This window comes from Ursus maritimus, unplaced genomic scaffold (assembly GCF_017311325.1).
Source record: "Ursus maritimus isolate PB19 unplaced genomic scaffold, ASM1731132v1 scaffold_35, whole genome shotgun sequence".
NCBI classification, from domain to species: domain Eukaryota; kingdom Metazoa; phylum Chordata; class Mammalia; order Carnivora; family Ursidae; genus Ursus; species Ursus maritimus.
Genome location: NW_024426119.1, coordinates 14,889,866 through 14,910,209, shown reverse-complemented (window position 1 = coordinate 14,910,209; position 20,344 = coordinate 14,889,866). Strand labels below are relative to the sequence as shown.

The 20,344-nt window shown below is 37.1% G+C and overlaps 1 protein-coding gene across 9 annotated transcripts in view; it reads right to left on the bottom strand.

Moving 5' to 3' along the window:
* Positions 1-19,350, bottom strand: part of BNIP2 (BCL2 interacting protein 2) — a 37,280-nt gene extending 17,930 nt beyond the window's left edge. For 3 of the 9 annotated variants that reach the window (XM_040620569.1, XM_040620570.1, XM_040620571.1), the window contains exons 1-10: positions 19,163-19,350; positions 11,867-11,973; positions 10,764-10,831; positions 9,655-9,822; positions 7,831-8,007; positions 5,029-5,131; positions 4,161-4,292; positions 2,897-2,983; positions 2,666-2,764; positions 1,852-1,887 (exon numbers count right to left, since the gene is read on the bottom strand). In XM_040620569.1, coding sequence (XP_040476503.1) covers positions 1,852-1,887; positions 2,666-2,764; positions 2,897-2,983; positions 4,161-4,292; positions 5,029-5,131; positions 7,831-8,007; positions 9,655-9,822; positions 10,764-10,831; positions 11,867-11,916 — 920 coding nt within the window. In that variant the 5' untranslated portion in view covers positions 11,917-11,973; positions 19,163-19,350. The remainder of the gene's footprint in view (positions 1-1,851; positions 1,888-2,665; positions 2,765-2,896; positions 2,984-4,160; positions 4,293-5,028; positions 5,132-7,830; positions 8,008-9,654; positions 9,823-10,763; positions 10,832-11,866; positions 11,974-19,162) is intronic. The other 6 variants (XM_040620572.1, XM_040620574.1, XM_008706073.2 and 3 more) reach the window with 6 other exon arrangements.
* Positions 19,351-20,344: the final 994 nt, after the last annotated feature.

Here is a 20,344-nt window from a genome sequence, read left to right as displayed (position 1 = left end):
AACAGTCTATTACTATTATATTCGTACCCGTTTGCATTACTGATGGAAAGGAGTTTAAAACAATTTGGTGTAATATATGATACTTTTCACACTTGTTTCCGTTACTATGACCAGCACCACCCATGACTAGGATCACCTCAACATTATGAATGAGACCCAAAAGTCTTGGTCTGTGGTAGAGCCAGATTAATAAGATTTAGAAACATTTTTTAGCCTGGTATCAAAACTATGAGAGGTATATAGTCTCGATAAGGCATGCAATATACATCCAGTCTTTTCAACATCTGAACTATGTCGAAAATTACTTTATTTTTAAACTACATCCCAACATTTTAACAACTGCAATCTCTCTGGCCACACTTGCACTGAGTGGTTTGAAAGAAACATCTACAACATTTAAAACTACTTTGCTTGTACACTCAGCTTTGAATCCTCCTTATTCCCAGTACTCATTATTAGAGATTTCACCTTAAGTAAGCTCCTCCACACAGAGCCTCGGTTACATTTCTAAAAATATGCTCCTTTATTTTTAAAACTTAAACGTCACCACTTTCAAGCTGACAAGGATTATTTTTTAAGACTAACAAACTTTGTGCAAAAACTAAGAAGTGTCTGAAAGATATATGTAATGATTCTACCACAAACAAAACAAAAGTAAAAAAAGAAGGAAAAAATCAAGATAAAATAGTATTGGTAGGTCATCAAACAATATATTTAAATAAAAAGTATAGTTCCACTATTTTTCTGATGCCTGAATTCCAGGTAATTAAAAACTCAGAACTTTGTAAAAAGGAACAATACAGATTTTATCAACAAAAGCAATTCATTTTGAAATCCATGAAGCAGCTGGCTTCATTATACAATTATATTTTTAATTTCAGTTATCTATCTGGCAAGTGTACACCAGTGTCTAGAAAGGAAAAAGAGTAGCAATATCTCAAATTACCATCCACATTTCTATGTTAAAATGCTTGTTAAACTGTTAAGAGTCAAATAAAAATGTAAAGCTATGATCCCATCACATGGTCAACTGAATTCTGGCTCATCAACAAAGCCAAAATGTGTTCAAAGAATCTCTCCACTTAAGAGAGACTGTATTAAAGCTGCTTTGCTAATTTGCCATTAAAAAAAAAAAAATCCATTAACAAGTCAGCTCCAAATACTACACTGTTCTAAACTGCTCCACAAAATGGTAACTATTTTATACCTTGCCCTTCCTCTTCTATGCCAAGATATTAATAGCTAATAGTTTGTTATGCTCAAAGCGGAAGTATTCAAAATTAAAGATGGAAAGCAGTGTTTAACTATTTAATGGTATACTGAATTTTAGGTATTTTATCATATGTAGAATTTGACTGGTTAGCAGGCCGTTTAAGCGTATAGGGAAATCAATGTTGGTTAGCCAAAGAATATGTGCATTGCAAATATACTCATAAACCCCAGGGAAATAAATTGTTACCTTAAAAAAGTACGTATATATTTATCAAAAGCACTAGTTAGACATTTAAACAACATGGTGAAACAGAGAAAAGCTTATAGGTAATTGGTTTTCCAAATAGTATTCGTAGCAATTTCTTTGGTTTTGCTATCAGTATGGGTAACATGAAGGAGTGAGGAGGGGCTATGGCCTTTAATTACTAATTGGCATTACACGTGGTGTTAGAACAGGGTGACTCCAAGCCATATTCAGCATCAGGAACTTCGGATTCACTCTATATTTGGATTCTGGGGTATGTTTATATTTACAAATGCTATTATCTTTGTCTACAAGCTAACCAACCAATAAGGAAGTTAGTCTGTGCAATGCAAATGGACTAGTCTAGATGCAAGCCAGTCAAGGTGTGCATATACCTTTTTTGTTTCTTTTTTAACTTTTCTTCTTCATACCTTGGTAGGGAAGAGTTATTTCAGTAAATACACATGTTATGAAGATGAACAAAACTTGAAAGAAGGCACTGACAATACACTCATGTAAGTCTGCTGGCAAAACCAAACATACTTAACACACTGTGGAGAAAGTCAGAACCCACCTAAGAAATCTGGCTTTGACACATTCAACAGACTAAACCACAGATCGGTAGACCAAAAAACTTCTTCCACATTTTACCAGTGTGATACTCAAGGATTTATGTTAACAGCCTTCTACCAAATCCTTTTAAAAAATTAGATGGAGGTGATTCTGGTAAACAGAATATATTCCAGCCACTAGAGTGAACCGAGGTTAGGCTGATATAAATAATATTGTATTTCTCCAGTAATAGTAATTTTTGGAATAGTAATTATTCAATGCCAGGATGAACGGACTCAAATTTGGACAGCAGCACATTCAAGTTTCGAGAATGCTCTTTAGTACTGACTGATCAGGAAATCACCTCTTAAGATTGTAAATAGTCTTTAAAAATAAACAGTTTTTAAAAATAAAAATGAATCGTAACCAGAAATAATCCTTCTTGCTTCTTCAGCTGATAGCTTGAAGAAAACGGTGACTTATGGGGAAGGTGCTGGAAAATGGCTTCTTTCCCTTTCCCTTAGTTACAAAAACAAGAGCAGTTACAAAATATTTCTCATATAGGAAGTGAAAAAGAATGAGTATTGAAAAATATTTACCTCTTGCACATCAATATATAAAGATCCAATACAATTAAAGAAATAAAACAAAACATACTGTTTTATGCATTCTGGTATGCCAACATATTCCATGGGGACAAGCTCCGCTAGTTCTGCCAAATTAAAGACGTATCTAATTTTTTGGCTGAATTTTGAGCTATGGAAGAAAATAAAGATAATTACCTCAATATTCTGACCAACAGAACTGACAAGAAATTCACATAAGGAGTTTGTGTTTTTGTTTCTGTTTTTTTTTTTTTTTTAAAGTCAATGACTCTTAGAAAATTACCTAATAAAGGGTCTTGTGACAGCTAGAAGTGTTCTGATAAACCATGAGGGATGTACAATGATTAGTGATTTTAGGTTTTTCCGTAACCTGGAGTTAAAAAAAAAAAAAAGAAAAGGAAAAGAAAAAATTTAAAGCTCTATAAATTCTAATGCTAGAAGAAAAGGTAAGGCATCAATAAGAATGTGCAACTTTACACACACACACACACACACACACACACACACAAACCCTCATCCAAAAGTTCATTCAGATATGATATTCCTAAGACAAGAAAACACACTCTTGAATTCTGATGGTCTCGCCTACTGCTACGAGATGAACTTTACTTCATTTGGCTAAATTTATGTTCACAGTATAGCCTGTTGTTAAATGTCTCCTAGATACATTCACGTGTCTTTAGAATTCTGTCACCAGAGGTAGAAATCGATACTAAATACGAAATTTCATTTTTCAGGACAAGAGGGGAACTGGTATCCATTTCTTCAACACCATGAAAGGCGCAGTGCCAGCAGAAAGCTGGGGGTCAAGATCACCACAGGAACAGGAAATGTAAATCAGATCAGATTCTTATGGAGTCTAAAATTCTGAATAAAAATTAAAGGCATTACCCTGGATGACTTAAAACGACCAAATAAAACCTGCTATTTTATCATACATATTCCACACTTAAGTGATCATTAAGGATTTTTTTTTTAATCGTAAGAACTAGCCCACGCCATGTTTAGGTATTTAGAGAAACCTATTAATGAGTCTAAATTCATTAAACTGGTTCAAATTAGCTATAGTCATATCAACCCAATTGGAGATTCAAAGTTCCTTCCATTAGCATGGATGACTAACTCCCAGGAGAACAGGCTCCCTAGAGCTCATTCCAAAGTAAGATTATAGTTAAGCATCTTAAAACCCATAAAATACTCTAAGCACTATAAGTCAGGCAAAATTCAGAATGTATTAAAATAGGAAATGTACTAAATTCTCCATCCTTTCCCAAAACATAAATTATAGGAAAATGCTCAATGTGGTATAAATAAGGAGAAATAAAGAACTATTTTATAGGTTTGTTTTAAGGAATTATTCTTTATATATAAAACAGATCGAAACTAATTTCCTTCATGATATTCTAAAATACTGAACTGAGAAAATTAGAAACGTGTTATGAAATTAACAAATATAATTTATGGTGTCCTTAAGTGACTACAGGAAATAAAATTGAATAAAATTATAAAAATTATTCAGACTAGCTTTCAATGTGTATTTACAATACCTTCTATCAATTTGCTGATAGCATTTCCTGAGCCATCCCAGACTGGGCATTTTTCTTCGAGTTGTAGCACCATTTAAATAAACTATCATGTAGTTTTCTGCCACTAACAGCTCCAAAGTGCCAATAACATACCTGTAAAAACAAATTAAGTTTAAGCCTTAAATACTGCTTTGCAGAACCAAATAAAATTATCCAAATTATACAATGCCCATCCCTTCCCTTCAATGACAGCAAAACCAATTAAAATTTCAAGACTGCATTAGCTGGTATTGTGATTATGTATCAAAAACAGTTATCTTTTAGAAATATACACTTAAAAGTTTATAGATGAATGGACATGATTTCCGGGACTTGCTTCAAGGTTATACAATGGGAAGAGCATACATTTTGGGAATGAAGTATAAACTGATTAATTGTGGAAGTGGGTGATTCATACACAAAGATTCAATACACTTCTCTATACCTTTATACAAGTCTGAAATTTTCCACAATAAGTTTTCTTAAAACACCGCTAACTTAACAAATAGAATGACTCTGTGGAAAAAGAACTGAGTCAGTTCAGTTACGTTTGGCTTTTTGGGAGTAAATGCAGTTTAGCCATATGATTTTGAGATAAAAGTAATTTCTTTACACTTAATGTAAAATAAAGAAGTTGGAACAGATAATCTAAACTATCCCTTCCAGTTTTAAACGGACAAGTTTCCTGTTGAGTTGGAAAATGAATAGTTTCGCAATGCCAAAGAATAAGGACTTAAAGAACTGGAATGGGGATAATTATAATCTTCTCCCAGGTAAAATTCACTTCCTTAAATTGGAGATCTAATTCACCCAGAATTCTGTCCAGAATTTTTTGTGAAGATATACCTACTTAAAGAGATTGTCCATCAGGTATCTATAGTTAGGTTGACCACTTTCGGGCATAAAACAGACAGCGAACACAACAATGGCATTTAATCCATCCCCGTAATATCCTGAAACAGAAATCAAAGATAAATTCACCAGCATGATCTTCCTTTTTCGGAGGAAGTCTGTACAGCTGATAGAGTTTAGTGGTTCACGTCCCACAAATTTTTTGAACAAAAAACATGGTTTCTTTTTTAACCATATATATATAGCCTTATAGATCTTTAAATCCCCTCTTCTCAAAATGAGAATAAAATCTGAAGAGGGAACAGTGGGCAAAAAAGCCAGAAACCCATTTAAAGTGGCATAATCAGAAAGCCAGGCTTATTTTAGTAAATGGACAAATGAAGTGATATAATCCAAGCAGGCATAATAGGAAAACATCTGCAATAAAACAATCTTATGCAGGTTATGGTTAAAGTGGGTGCTTTTGAAAAAATACTTTTACACTCAACAATGCCGAGCATTTTGTAGATTTTAGAGTATTAAAAACTACAATTACATCTCTGACAATTTTAACTGAAGAAAAGTGTTAAAATGTGTACGTTTCTTATAATCTCTAGATATTAAGCTATATCCAGTAACACTGTTTTAACTTTCATTTCTCTTGTTTACAAACACGCACTGAAAAGGTTTAAACATGCAAGGACATTAGCGTCTTCAATACCTTTCTCAGTCTCTTGGTCACAAAACACATTGTGATAATTCAACAGGATAAAATGGTCCTAATTATTTCCCCCTAATCCAAATAAAGCGCTCTTTCTGAAAGATACTAGGTTTAAACCATGAGGCAGGTCTCACAACTTGTTTCCTATGAACTGGCTAAATTAATGCAAGTCTGTGGGCTTCCTGATCCAGATTATCCTGTTTTCTTCATCTGAATAGGATTAAATTAGGCGGAATAATGTAACTGCAAATATTCAAGTCATTTGCTTTCAGATGAATGAAGACTATAGAAATATGGAGGGGAATGCATTTGGCAGAAAGTAAATTAAGTAGAAAGGACTCTACATAAAAAAACCCCAATCTGTTTAACCTATGTGGTCCCCTTTCCTGCATTAGGATTTCAGGTAATAAGAAATGTTTAGAGAGCGACTTGCATTTTGACTACCATTAACATTCTGACACCATTTTCAGAGTCGAGGTAAACTTCTAGACATGGATAGAAGTTACAGGGGCGCCTGGGTGGCACAGCGGTTAATCGTCTGCCTTCGGCTCAGGGCGTGATCCCGGCATTACGGGATCGAGCCCCACATCAGGCTCCTCCGCTGGGAGCCTGCTTCTTCCTCTCCCACTCCCCCTGCTTGTGTTCCCTCTCTCGCTGGCTGTCTCTCTCTGTCAAATAAATAAATAAAATCTTTAAAAAAAAAAAAAAAAAAAAAAGAAGTTACAGTCGTACTCCCATAGCTTTTCCCGTTTGACTTGTGATTTCCTAAGAAATGAAGCCTTGTATTTTTGGGTATTCCACAAATATGCAAAGTTGGTGCTCCATAAGAATGTGGAATGAACTAGTTCTGTACTTTACGGTAAAACTAAATGATTTACTCGTAGTTTAAATGTAAATTAAGAGTCATAGTTTAAAATGCCAGGTTTTACTTATATCTACAAAAAGACTAGTACGAGAACGTTCACAGCAATTTTAATCATCATGGCCCAAACTGGAGACAACTCACGTGTACATCAAAAGAAAAATGAATAAGCCAATTGCGGTTTATCCATGCAATGAAATACTACTTAGCAATGAACGAACAGGCACGAACAACACACATGAAACAACATGGACGTCAAAAATATGCTGAGAAAAAGAAGCTGACAAAAGAGGGTGTACTATATGATCCCAGTTACATGAAATTCTAGAACAGGCAAAAGCACTCGAGGGGGTGGACACTAGAACAGTGGTTACTGGGGAGGGGGGGTCATCACTGGGAAGGAGTTTGAGAGAATTCTGGGGACAATGAAAACGTTCCACGTGTGTAGGTGACATGGCTGTATCTATACATATGGTTATACGGGCATTTGTCAGAGCTCATTCAATCTTACATTTCAGAGTAGAGCACTGCTAAGTGAAAAAGTTCAGAAAGAAAAACAAAAAATGTACGATATCACTTATATGCAGAATCTAAAAATGCCAAACTTAGAAACAGAGACTGAAATGGTGTTTACCAGGGACTAATGGAAAAGAGGAGATGGCAGTCAAAGGGTACAAACTTCCAGTTATACGATGAAAAGTTCTAGGGATCTAACATATAGCACAGTGACTAGAGTTAGTAATACCGTATCATGTACTCGAAAGCTGCTAAGGGAATAGATCCTAAATATTTTCACCACAAAAAAGAAATGGCCATCATTATGCCACATGTATTGTATCAGATCAACGTTTTACACCCTAAACTTACACAATGTCAATTATATCTCATGAAACTGGGAAAAAAATTGCAAAGCTACAAAAAAGGATTATAGCACTCCACTATATATAAATTATAAATGGATAAAAAGGGGAGAAAGTCCCAGTTTTGGGGGGAGTGTCTAGAGATAGGGTGGAAAATAGTTTTCACTGTATACTCTTGTACCTTTTGAATATACTTCGTGCATGTATTAACGATTTTTAAATTTGATTTTATCCTTTAACTTCAAATCTGTTTCTAAAATGACATGATGTGTGTTTTTTATATATATATATATATTTTTACTTAAGATAGAGTTTCTTTAAGCATTTACATTTCTGATATTGCACTAAAAAATATGAACAATCTTTGATAGCTCTTACCTCCATGGCTGATAACTTTTTTATAGGGTTCAATTGCCTTCATATCGACTCTGTGGTCCTGTTCTCCAATTCTGAACATACGCCAGCGTCGTCCATCTTCTTTTTCCTCTGCTGCTGTGTATTCAGTAATTGAGCCTTTCCTAATAATTTCAGTAGTTTTGGGTTTTGGAAGGTCATCTGTCAAAATAAAAAGGTTTTGAATCACAAATTGTTATTTATACAATAAAAGTCAAATTACATGTTAACCACTTTACTATCTAATTAGATTGTTCAGAGAATTTTTCATTATACCTTCTGTGGAATTTTAAGTATTTCTTTTGTAACAGAGGAAAAGGCTTGCTATAGATGTGAGGCCATTTTATGTTTTTGGAAATTATGGTTAACTTTTTTTGTATTGGCTAATTCAGAAAGCACCTAATCACAGTGCGATGTATGTTCATAAATCCAAAAAAGATAATTCATAAGCCATCAAAATCTTAGTACACTGGCCCTACAATGCCGTTCAGATTCTATTTACAACATTGTTCTTGGTAGTTGCCGCTAGGATTATTTAAAGTAACTGAGAGCAAATTGTTTTTTTGTTATTGAACACATAAATGATTCCCCAAACACTGTAATACCAGATAGAAAGTGGTTAACCAGTCGATGATTATTTCTCATTTGATCAGTTTTATTGAGCAGAAATTTACTGATAATATTCTGACGTGTACATGCAAAAGTCTATTTTAAATTGACATTAGCCAAAGCAGAAGCACCAATGATTAGGTGTAATTTATATTTCAAGATTTCATTTTAGCGGATTTTAAATGAAGTAATGATTTTCAAAATTTTAGTATCATAGTCCTTACCAAAAGATGGGGGGGAGGGGAACCTACGGCATGTTAGTTGTTTGTTTCCAAGATAAAGCTGTTAACGGAAAATATCCTTCCAGGAAATGACTACAGCAGCAGTAAAGAAAGAAGAGACAAAACACATAGGCAGAAAACTATTTCAGTATCTTTTTAAAATATTGCTTATTAGTGGACTGCTATTGAACCAGTAAAACAGGGAAGAAAAAAGAACAAAGATACAGCGTATCAAGGATCTTACTCTTTACTGCAGATAGTGCTAAACACTGCTTTGAAGTAAAAATCATTTTAAAGATGGAATATACACACAACTATATAAAGATACCGGACACAGAAATTATCTAATTAAAGAAAACATGCAAAGCAAAACACAGGCCAATTCCTTTGAATTCTAAATAACTAATAATAAGGAATATGAAGTTTGGGGACTAAGAGTGCACATTAATTCAAGCTGGTTGTTTACAAATTGTGGCACTATCAGGAAAACCTAGTTAAAAAAGTCACCCTCAAAAACCTCCCTTCAAAGCTCCCTCTCTGCAAACCCTTAACTACTTTTAGCATATTCCCTATGTTACCTGTCTCTTCAAAGCCTTTTTTCTTAGCTGATTGACTAAATAAAAGAACATGCTATACTTAAGCAATATTTTGGAAGCAACATGAAAAAACATAACTTTACAATACTGGGCAATTAAGAAAGAAAATAAAGCCACCTGTGTAATCTACTAAAAACAGTTTTGAAAGTCATGAGAATATTCAGTATTAGCAGAATTTCCTATCTTAGTAACAAATATAGTAGGAACTTTAAAAAGAATAACTTCATATTTTAACAAAATCCCTTAATCCTTGATTTTAGGTTCAAGATCAAGTTTTAAGTTTTTCAATTATCCTAATATGAGACTGCTATTCAGAAAACAGATATGTATATAGAGACAAACATTCATTAATAAAGGTCAGATAAAAACAATGAAGCATTTACCTTCCCACTCAAATTCATTACTGTTTTCTGATGGCGTGTCTAAGCCATCTAAGTCAATCTCCCCACTTTCATCCAAATCATCTGACAGCACAGAGCCATCGCTAGGATCCAGGGTCAGGCTAATGTCTGGAGCCATGAGTTTCTTTCTTACTTTATTTCCATTGACTTCTAGAGAGCATGGAATGGTTAAAAAAAAAAAAAAAAAAAAGTGAAAAATAGAAGGAATGTTTACATGCTCAAGCTGAATAAGAGAAAACATTTAAAAAATATATTTATTTTTTAGGGCCCCTGGATGGCTCAGTTGGTTAAGCATCTGCCTTCAGCTCACGTCATGATCCCAGGGTCCTGGGATCTAGCCCCGCATCAGGCTCCCTGCTCAGTGGGGAGTCTGCTTCTCCTTCTCCCTCTGCCCCTCCCCCCTGCTCAGATGCTCTCTCTCTCTTTCACCTTCTCTGCCTCTCTCTCAAGTAAATAAATAAAATCTTCAAAAATATATTTATTTTTTAGAGGAGTGAGAGTGTGAGCATGTGAGCGGGGGAGGGGCAGAGGGAAAGGGAGAATCTTAGGCAGGCTCCCAGCCCAGCGCAGAGCCCGAAGCGGGGCTCGATCTAATGACCTTGAGATCATGACCTGGGCCGAAATCAAGAGTAGGACGCTTAACTGAAAGAGCATCCCAGGAGTCCCAAATAAGAGAAAAATTCTAACCATTTCATTCTTGAGAAAACATCATTAATCAAACACAATCCCAAAGCATTAATTTACAAACCTCGGATTTTGATCGTTATTGCTTCTACATCATGGCAAGACGACACATCCCACCAGGCATATGTCTTTTTAAGTAGTAGAGGTAAACGTTAGAGTTAGCTCTTACTACTAAAAATGATCTCCTCTCAACCTTTTAGTGTAGAAATTTCCAAAACCCAAGGGTACGGTTTTGCAACGTTAAATTTCCAAAGCATTCAAAAAATGCTTTCTTAAACATTCAACTTATCCTCTGGCTCCAAATAATAGAACAAAAAGTGAGTATACTTTTTTTCCTTAACAAACAATGTGTTAAAAAATAGCACCAAGTCTACCATTTCATTGAAACCAAAGTGCCGAGTTCTTACCAGGCTGGCTCTCTGGTCCAGTCACAGCTAATATATCCGCTTCCACACCATCATCCTCCGGTAGAGGTCTAGAAGACGGAGCCAGAAGTTTTAATTCACAAATTAAAAAATTGTTTTTGAAGTTCAAAGAGCTATTAAAAATATCTTACAGAACCAATTATGTGGAAAACTGAATAAAGCGGTTTCTTAAGCCTCAGTAATTCACAAATGCCTTTTAAAGACAAAATTTTCAGACTGTCAGAGATGATTTACATATTTATGTAACACATAAAAGTAGATATAAATTCCTTATGTAACTGGTCTAAAATACAACTACAAAACAAACCTAAAAATTATAAACCTAAAAAATGTATAACTCAAATGCACGTTGAACGTGAAATACGATAGAATGTGTGGTGATGGTAATGTGTCGCTCTCCTTCGAGTATGGTAATGACGGCTACAAGTCTTTTGAGCTTGAGCTCAGCATTTCTGTATTATCACTATTATCACCATGTGCTATACAGTGACTTAGTACACCCACCGGCTGTCCATACTCTCACTGTTAAGGAACCTTCCTATGCACTGGGAAGGTCTTCAGACCAAGACGGTATGGAAGCACCATTAAATATAAGGTCTGCTTTGCCCTTTTTCTCTTAACCCAGCTGGTACCAATACAACTGCAAATACAAATGCAAAGGCGTCAAAGTAGCCGCCAGATGATCTAAAAAACCCTTATATGGTAACTTTTTTCTTAAAACAGAAGCACAAAACTGAACAATTCTTATAGACATCTAAAGACTCCCTTCCCCCAGGAACCCCTCAGACTCCAGTTTAAGAAATACCATATTTAAGCATTTTTTATAACAGCAAACATTTTGAAATTTAAATGTTGAAAACAAAAATAAAAGATTATGGAAGATCACATATATATTTAGTGGAAGATAAGATACCAGAGAATTCATCTAACTGTTGGAAAGGAACTTTTATTTTCTAGTATCAAATGAACACCTTTTGACCCGGGGTTTCTGTAAGAAGCTCAATATTCATTTAATAAGTGACATCTCGATAAAGACATTCTGAAGTTTTGTTTTAAATTTGTTTTCATTTGCAAGTATTGCTCACATTGGAAAATCTTCATCTTGCCATTCTTCTTTAAGTTCCACACCTTCCATCCTCAGCTTAGATTCAATATCAACTACAAACTCCTGATAATCCAGAGAGCCAATGTCCTGTGAAAAGACAAAAATTTATTAACATATTTTCCATGTTACTTTTTATCTGCTAAAAAGGTGCAATAATCTTATACTTTAGTTCATACTTACACCCTAGTTATGAAATCAATTCATAGGGCTGCAACTACCATTAAAAAAATAAAAAGAATGAGAATGAAAATCAGAGTATATATATTCTAGTAAAGTACTATTTGTAGTAAGGGTATTGGGCAGTGAAAGTATTTGTTTTCAGTTACATTTATGCATGTGTGGCCCAGGTTGTGATTTAAATTTTATTAAGTTTTGTGAATTATGTAAAAACAATCTGGGGGGAGGCACAAGGAATAAAAATATATTCTCTACTCTAGATCCATAAGTAAATTTTCTGTCCTCTGGATAGAGGTTGATTCTAGAAATTGAACACTAGTAAATCACATTTACATTCATGACTCAGTAAAGCCAAGTGGTACGTGTGCTGTATCTTTTCAAAACTGACATATAATTAACATTAAGAAATATTTTATTTATTTGACAGAGAGAGAGCACAAGCAGTGGAAAAGGCAGAGGGAGAGGGAGAAGCAGGCTCCCCGGGGCTGGATCCCAGGACCCTGGGGTCATGACCTGAGCCAAACGCAGATGCTTAACCAACTGAACCACCCACGTGCCCCTATAATTAACATTTTTAAATTCAAGTATAATTAATGTGTCTGTACTTCCATCTCTGTAGCTTCAATGCCATCATTCCAGAGCCATTTAAAGAAGGCTACTCAGTACCTACCCAGTACACGGATGCTACCTTTAGATTCACTTCGTATCGACACTAAACTTTCCTCGTGTAGTTCAGCCTAAGTTTTCAGACACTGAACTGAGTATTTCTATTCATGCAATGACATTTGCTAACCTAGGCTACTCAGTTTTAGTCTGTTCAGTTTAGTCTGTCTAAGGAAGGGTGTACAACCTCACTTCACAAAGTGAAGAATGCAGAGATTGGTTTGGCTGATGGAATAAGAACTGGAGGTTTAAGTATATTATTTAAGAAGTCATAAAAATCAACTGGTTAATGAGTATGACAAAAACTGTGACAACTTTAGGGCACAAGAGGTATAAAGGAGCTAATATTTAGTTCAATTGCATTAGAGCAAGTCAATAGATGACTAAAGTTATTTTTTTAAAAAAGCAGTAAAACACGTATTTCTTAAGAGATAGAAGTATCACTACAAGTATTAAAAACAAAGCAAAAAGTGGTAAGCACCAGTGGAAGAAGAAAGAGGGTGAGATGGGGAGAATGACTGATGCTTTTCACAGTAAATCCTAAACTATCTGACTTGTAAAAACCATGTATATACAACTTTAAAAAATACTTATCAGATAAAACAAATGGTGCCAGCTATTCACTTCAATTAGTCTTGTAAAACAAAGACACGATGCCTCCACACACTGGAGTATTACTCAGCTGGAAAGAAGAATGAACTCTTGCCATTTGCAACAACATGGATGGAACTCGAGGATATAATGTTAAGTGAAAAAAGTCAGAGAAAGACAAATACCGTATGATTTCACGCATATGTGGGATTTAAGAAACAAAACAAATGAATGAAATAAGAAGAGATAAAAAACAGACTCAAATATATAGAACTGATGGGGGGCGCCTGGGTGGCTCAGTCGTTAAGCATCTGCCTTCGGCTCAGGGCGTGATCCTGGCGTTCTGGGATCAAGTCCCGCATCAGGCTCCTCTGCTGGGAGCCTGCTTCTTCCTCTCCCACTCCCCCTGCTTGTGTTCCCTCTCTCACTGCTGTCTCTCTCTCTCTGTCAAATAAATAAATAAAATCTTTAAAAAAATATACATATATATATAGAACTGCTGGGGAGGTGGGTGGGAAATGAAAGAGGTGAAGAGGATTAAAAGTACAATTATCATCATGAGCACTGAGTAACATACAGAATTACTGAATCATACTGTACACCTGAAACTAACAGAACACTGTTAATTACAGTGGAATAACAAAACAAAAATTTAAAAAATTAAAAAATAAATAAAACAAAGATGTGGTCATGGTTTATGATTGCTTTATCTGTCATGACAACACTCAAAAGATGTACAAACCTGTACAGAAACAGCACTATGTTCCAGAACAAAATTACACTGGCGATTTTCTACAGTGTTAGATGTCATACGGTAAACTAAATTTATATCTCTGCCGAGACTGGGAGGCTCTCTTCTCAGTTTGAATTCTTTCTTATGCTCAAGGAAAGGTTCCACACACTCTCAAAAGGTTTCAATTTTCGAGGACAGAAAACATGGCAAATGCTCTTTTCCTCACCAACACATGTGCTTGGAGAACTCAGTATTCATGCACGTAAGTCATTTGTAGCTCTCCGGGAGACACTGAGCCAGGCAATGTTGAGAAATAAAGGGAAAACACACCTGAACTACAGTAAACTTGACTTATTTACCATATGCTCCGTTTCTGACACATAGACTACACCTTAACGCAGGTCTTCACTGATCATAGATCGTTCTGATAGCAACCCTTCCCCTCGGTAGAAAAGAAAGTAAACAAAACAAGGTACACCTATCTGATCAATCTCTTCTATTTAGAACACAGAACTAGCATAAAGAGCCCAAATTATGGCCAACAAGCCCAAATACTTATTACCTTAGAAATTAACGCTCAAGTGAGACTGAAACACTCTATTACTAAAGCTTTAAGACTGTCTCTTGCATATTGTTAATTCACTGTACTTCTCAATTTTTTTCTGAAGTCTTTTATAATCACTCTACTAAATTCAATAATCGGAAAAAGTTTCCGTTATTTTGTCTGACCTTTTTGCAGGTGTTGGAAAAATATCAGGATGTTGTCTTTTTCAAATATCCCACATATTCAGAAAAATATTTAATATCTTAAAAATAAAAGCAGAGACTGACAGTTACTATCACTATATTCCCAACAGCTCGCACAGTGCTCGCACATAAGCCTGTAAATGCTACTTCTGTGAATGCCGCAAGGCAGGACACTGGATAGCAAGCCTTTGTTTTGCTCTGCCCCATAGGCTTATTTTTCTTATTCAACTACATTATTCGACAGGCTTCCTGTTGTTTTACCCTCAAAAAATGTAATGAAAATATTTAGGGCAACCCATACACATGCAATTATCAATTTCTGTCCTTATTTATAAGAGAAAATATGTAACTTGAAAAATTCTGTAAGACGAACCATGCCCTTTAGTTCCGCTACCACTTGAACAAGTCTATCATTTGAAAATAACTCCTCTAAACCCAGACAGCCCAAGTCCTTCAGGTCTCTCAGCTGATTCATTCAATTTTTACTTCAAAATCATATTGAGGCATGTGATTTTAATACACACAGCACGTGGACATGGATATTTAGTTTGGGGATATTTATTAAAGCTAGTGAAACAGAACTTAGGAGGAGAGATACAGACAGATTCACTCTTGACCATTTCATCACAGACTGCAGAGAGAAAAGTACACTAGACAAAAAGTTCAAACAATTGAGAGAGTATTGTTCTTGGAAGCACTTAATCATCAGCAGCTGTAAGAAGAGGAAACAAACAAGAAAGGAGCAATATAAGCACAACCACTTTGAAGGAAATCAGGACACTGCTGACTCACAAGTTAACTGTGGCTGTTTCCCATTTTTTGTTCATAAATTTGGTAAATTAGAACAGGGAAATAACACTTTAAGACGCCATTTGTTAAAACAACCTAACGCAACAGGAATAACTTGATTTCTCAACATACTTGTGGTACTGGGGGCACATGATAACTTATGCCAATTCACAAGGAGAAGGCATATAAATTCAGAACACTTGCTGACCCTCAGTGAGGTTAAAAATCAAGGAGAATGGATTACCTCCTGACACAACTTCTGAAGGGAGATGCAGTGGTAAATTCAACCAAGAAGGGGATTTTCCTACGCAACTCAGCAATATAAGCAAAAATTAAGTATTAAAATCATATTTACAACTGTCTGAATTATAAATTATAATCTACACGCAACTTTACTATTATGTAGTCTAATAGTGCTGCTGGAATAGGTGCTAGTAACTACCAACTATGCTGAAGTCACTTATTATTGGCAGAAGGAAATGTCCAGGCAAGTCTTTCACTTCCCCATTTAAACAAAAGGGATTCATTCTAAATATTTATGTTCACTTTTCCCTGTGAGGCTGGCAACACTGGTAGTGCTATAGGAAAATAGGCTAGCCTATATGTTTATAGAGATCATCAAAACACTTCCAGAAAAATCTTACACACTTGTCACTGCTTCCTTGAGAGCAGGGTCCTGTAGGTTTATTAAGAATGAAATGACACAATGAAATAGCACCTTACCCGTTAGAATGGCCATGCTTGAATAGACAAGAAAAGAGGAAGTGTTGGCAAGGGCGTGGAGAAAAAGGAGCCCCTGTGTACTCTTGACAAGAATGTAAGTTGGTAAAGCCATTATGGAAAACAATATGAAGGTTCCTCAAAATATTAAAAATAGAAATACCATTTGATCCAGCAATTCCACTTCTGGGTATTTATCTGAAGAAAACAAAATCACTGTCTCAAAAAGATTTACGCAGCCCCATATTCACTGCAGCATTATTTACAACAGCCAAGATATGGAAGTAACTGGTTTCCATTGATAAACGAATGGATAAAGAAACTGTGGTATATATACACAACGGAATATTATTCAGCCATAAAAAGAAAGAAATCTTGCAGGTTGGGACAACATAGATAGATCTGGAGGGTATTATGCTATGTGAAGTAAATCTGACAGAGAAAGACAAATATTATATCATCTCACTTATATGTGGAATCTTAATACACACACACACACACCAAGTTCAAAGATGCAGAGAACAGACTGGTGGTTGCCAGAGGGGAGAGGCATTGGAGGAATGGGCGAAGGGGTCAAAAGGCACAAACTTCCAGTTATAAAATAAATCCTAAGGATGTAACATACAGCATGGCGATTGTAGTTAATACTGTATTACATATCTGAAATGTGCTAAGAAAATAAAGTTTTCATCACAAGAAAAAAGCTTTAACAATGTGTGGCAATGGGGGCGCCTGGGTGGCACAGCGGTTAAGCGTCTGCCTTCGGCTCAGGGCGTGATCCCGGCGTTATGGGATCGAGCCCCACATCAGGCTCCTCCACTATGAGCCTGCTTCTTCCTCTCCCACTCCCCCTGCTTGTGTTCCCTCTCTCGCTGGCTGTCTCTCTCTCTGTCAAATAAATAAATAAAATCTTTAAAAAAAAAAACAAAACAACGTGTGGCAATGAATGTTAAATACACTCATTGTGGTGATCATTTCCCAATATATAAAAATATCGAATCATTATTGTATGTACACCTGAAACCAATATAATGTTAATATGCCAACTGTACCTCAATTTTAAAAAAGAACAAAATGAGATACTCTATCAGAAACATTAACACAAAATTTAAGAAAAATTACAATGGTGCTGACTTTTCTCAAAATTGTGAAAAGAAAGCAAAGGATAATTATGCCACCTCCAAACACTACTTTTATGATTAGTATGCAGAACATACTGGAGATGCTCTAAGACCTTTAAAAAGATTAAAGTCTAATATTGATCTCTGACACTTTATTGTAGTTATGAATATTTGTTGTAATGTAAAATTATAATTGTGGAATATTACTATCATCGTATTACACTAGTATTCTGCTTTATAAGCCATGTAAGCTTAACAAGACAACTTTCCATCCACTGCCAGCCAAGGTTAATTTTTCAGAACCGGCTACATAGGCTTCCTTTTTTTTAGATGCCTTCCTCCATCGCTGCTCCTGCCAGCACTGCTCCAGACGCAATGAAGAGAACCACTTTCCTTTTCACGTTCACTAACCACTTGTGCATTCATCATCCCCATACGTTCCAATCAACAACTTTTGTGAGGTATAAAACATTAGTGTTATTATCCCCATTTTATCTTATATATGAGGCAAAAATGACACTACATCTTAGTTCCCAGATGAAATGCAGACTTTCGAATACAGCACATTGTCTCCAGTTCACCGGCAACTTTATCCGGAGTAAGGCTGTAATGCCAGATTTGGTTACATTTAATTTCAAAGGTCTTCTAATACTTAAAGACTACAAGGGCACTGACTTATAATGATCTAGTTCAAGTTCAGTGTTTGCAGAAGTGGATCTGTCACACTTACTGTATAAGCCCAACAATGTTAGGCTGCAATAGAGGAGATTATGAAGAATAAGCATAGTTTAGAAGAAATGTAAAATGACAAGAACTAAGTAAAAGATGTGCGAGTTCATCAAGGAGACAGTATACAAGGTAACTTAATAGGGTAACTCCAGTTATCAACGTTATCCATTTACAAGTTGCAGAAATTCTTATAAAATTTTAGAAAAAGAATATGTTTCACTGAAGAAGTTCAGAAACTAGGCATTAAAAGAAATAGAGACCCTAATAAAAAAAGGTGAGGATGAAAAAAAGCAACTCTAAAATGCAATCACACACTTCATTCAACAAACTCTAAGGAAGGCCCTGTGTCTACCAGGATGAACAGGGCAAAAGCTGTGCTTTCAAAAGGCTCCCGCAACAGGCAGACAAGGGAAGTTTCAAAGCAACGTAATAGGTGTGAATAAATTTAACAGGGCTGGATCTAACAGATCTCCAGCTGCATCAGATCCACCCAAGAAACCCAAACCATTAAGCAAAAGGTAGTGTCTGAATCCACGCAGGAACTCGGCTTTTGAAGGTAGGAAGGTCTACTAAAGCCCTCATTACAAATGCCGTTTCCGTATCTATTCCTAGGGTACAGGGCACATCAGACGTCCGAGTCTTTGTTCTGCACGCTGGTCTTAAATACCAGAGTGGCCGGGTCACCGCACCCAGACCAGGGTGTGTGCAGCGGGGCCGGGAGGGGGGCAAGTTCCATCCTGAGCACAACAGCACCAACGGAAAGGGGTGGCCGGGCGGCGGGCACGGACAGCAAAGGCAAACAGGAGCCGAGCCAAGGGCGGGGGCCTAGGCTGGGCGGGGATCCGGGAAGCGCCTCCCGGGCAGGTTCCCTGGCGCCCCCTACATCGGATAACCCTCTGGGCTTCCTCTCTCGGGCTGTCCGGGGGGCACTCACCCCTTGGACGTTCGCCCCAGGCCTGCTCTCAGCCCAGACCCGCCGAGCCCAGCCTTCCCGGGCCGCACTCACCCCGGAGGAAGCCTTGGCTCCCTCGTCTTCTTCGCCCCTCCAGGCCGGCGACGTGGGGCTGACGGCCAGGGCGCAGAAGGCAGCGCCGAGAGGAGCCCGCTCCCCTCGGACGGCAGTGGAGACCCGGGCCCAGTCCCCCGGCTACAGCGGCAGCGGCAGCAGCTGACCCGGATGCAGAGCTGCCCCGGCGGAAGTGACCGTATCCCGGCCTTCTCCTGGCGCGGCGGCCGGCAGAGACGGAGGCGTGGCGTCTTCTCGGAGCCGCCTAGACCCTGCTCCGCCCCCTCGGCCGTCGCGGACTCACGTCTGCGCATGCGCCTGACGGCAGCCCTGCGCTCTACCCGGGCTGGTGGCGCTTTCTCTGCCTGTGCGGGTACTCGGCCCTTGAATCGCAAAGAGATACTTTTACATTCTTTATGTTGGCTTTAGTGACCATTACAATAATTTTATAGCATAAAATGGGTGAAAATAGGGGAGGGAAAAGTATCCGAAGCCTCATTTTGGGAAACTAAACCTCAGAAGAATCCTTCGAGTTTGGTAAAATTCTCGAGGGTGAATACGATAGTGCTGCCCAGACTATACGTAGGAAGCGATCAGATTAGTTTTTTGAATTAACAGTTAGTTGTGGACCATGCTCTGGTAAGATAAGATAAAAGTATTAGACACATTTTATCATTAGAGTCAACAGCCATAAAATACCTGTAAAATCACCATAAAGTTTTCCAAACGCTCAGTTTCTGTTCCTGCCTGGCCGTGGACGTAACAGAAGGGGCCGCCTCCGTGGATCATACGTGGGGTAGCAACGCTGCTCCACAGCTTCAAGGAACTAAGATTAGTTTGGAGGATATAATAGTCCCTCTCGGAATTCTTATCCACTAATCCCGACAAAGGCAGCAGCCAACTATTTGGGCAATGCATTTGGGAATGGGGGGGGGGGGTTTGAGGGGAACTAAAAAGCTCAAAAATTTAAATCACTGACCCGAAATGCAGCTCCCTGGTTTACCCTGTTTTGGCAACATTGACTACTGTTGGCAGGGGGTTAAACTCTTCTGTGTCTCATCTATAAAAACGGAAAAATAGTATCTACTTCGTAGGGTTTTTGTGAGATAAAGTGCTATTTGTTAGAACCGTGGTTGACATACTATAATCAAACGTTTGATATTTATTTCCTCCTATTCTGGA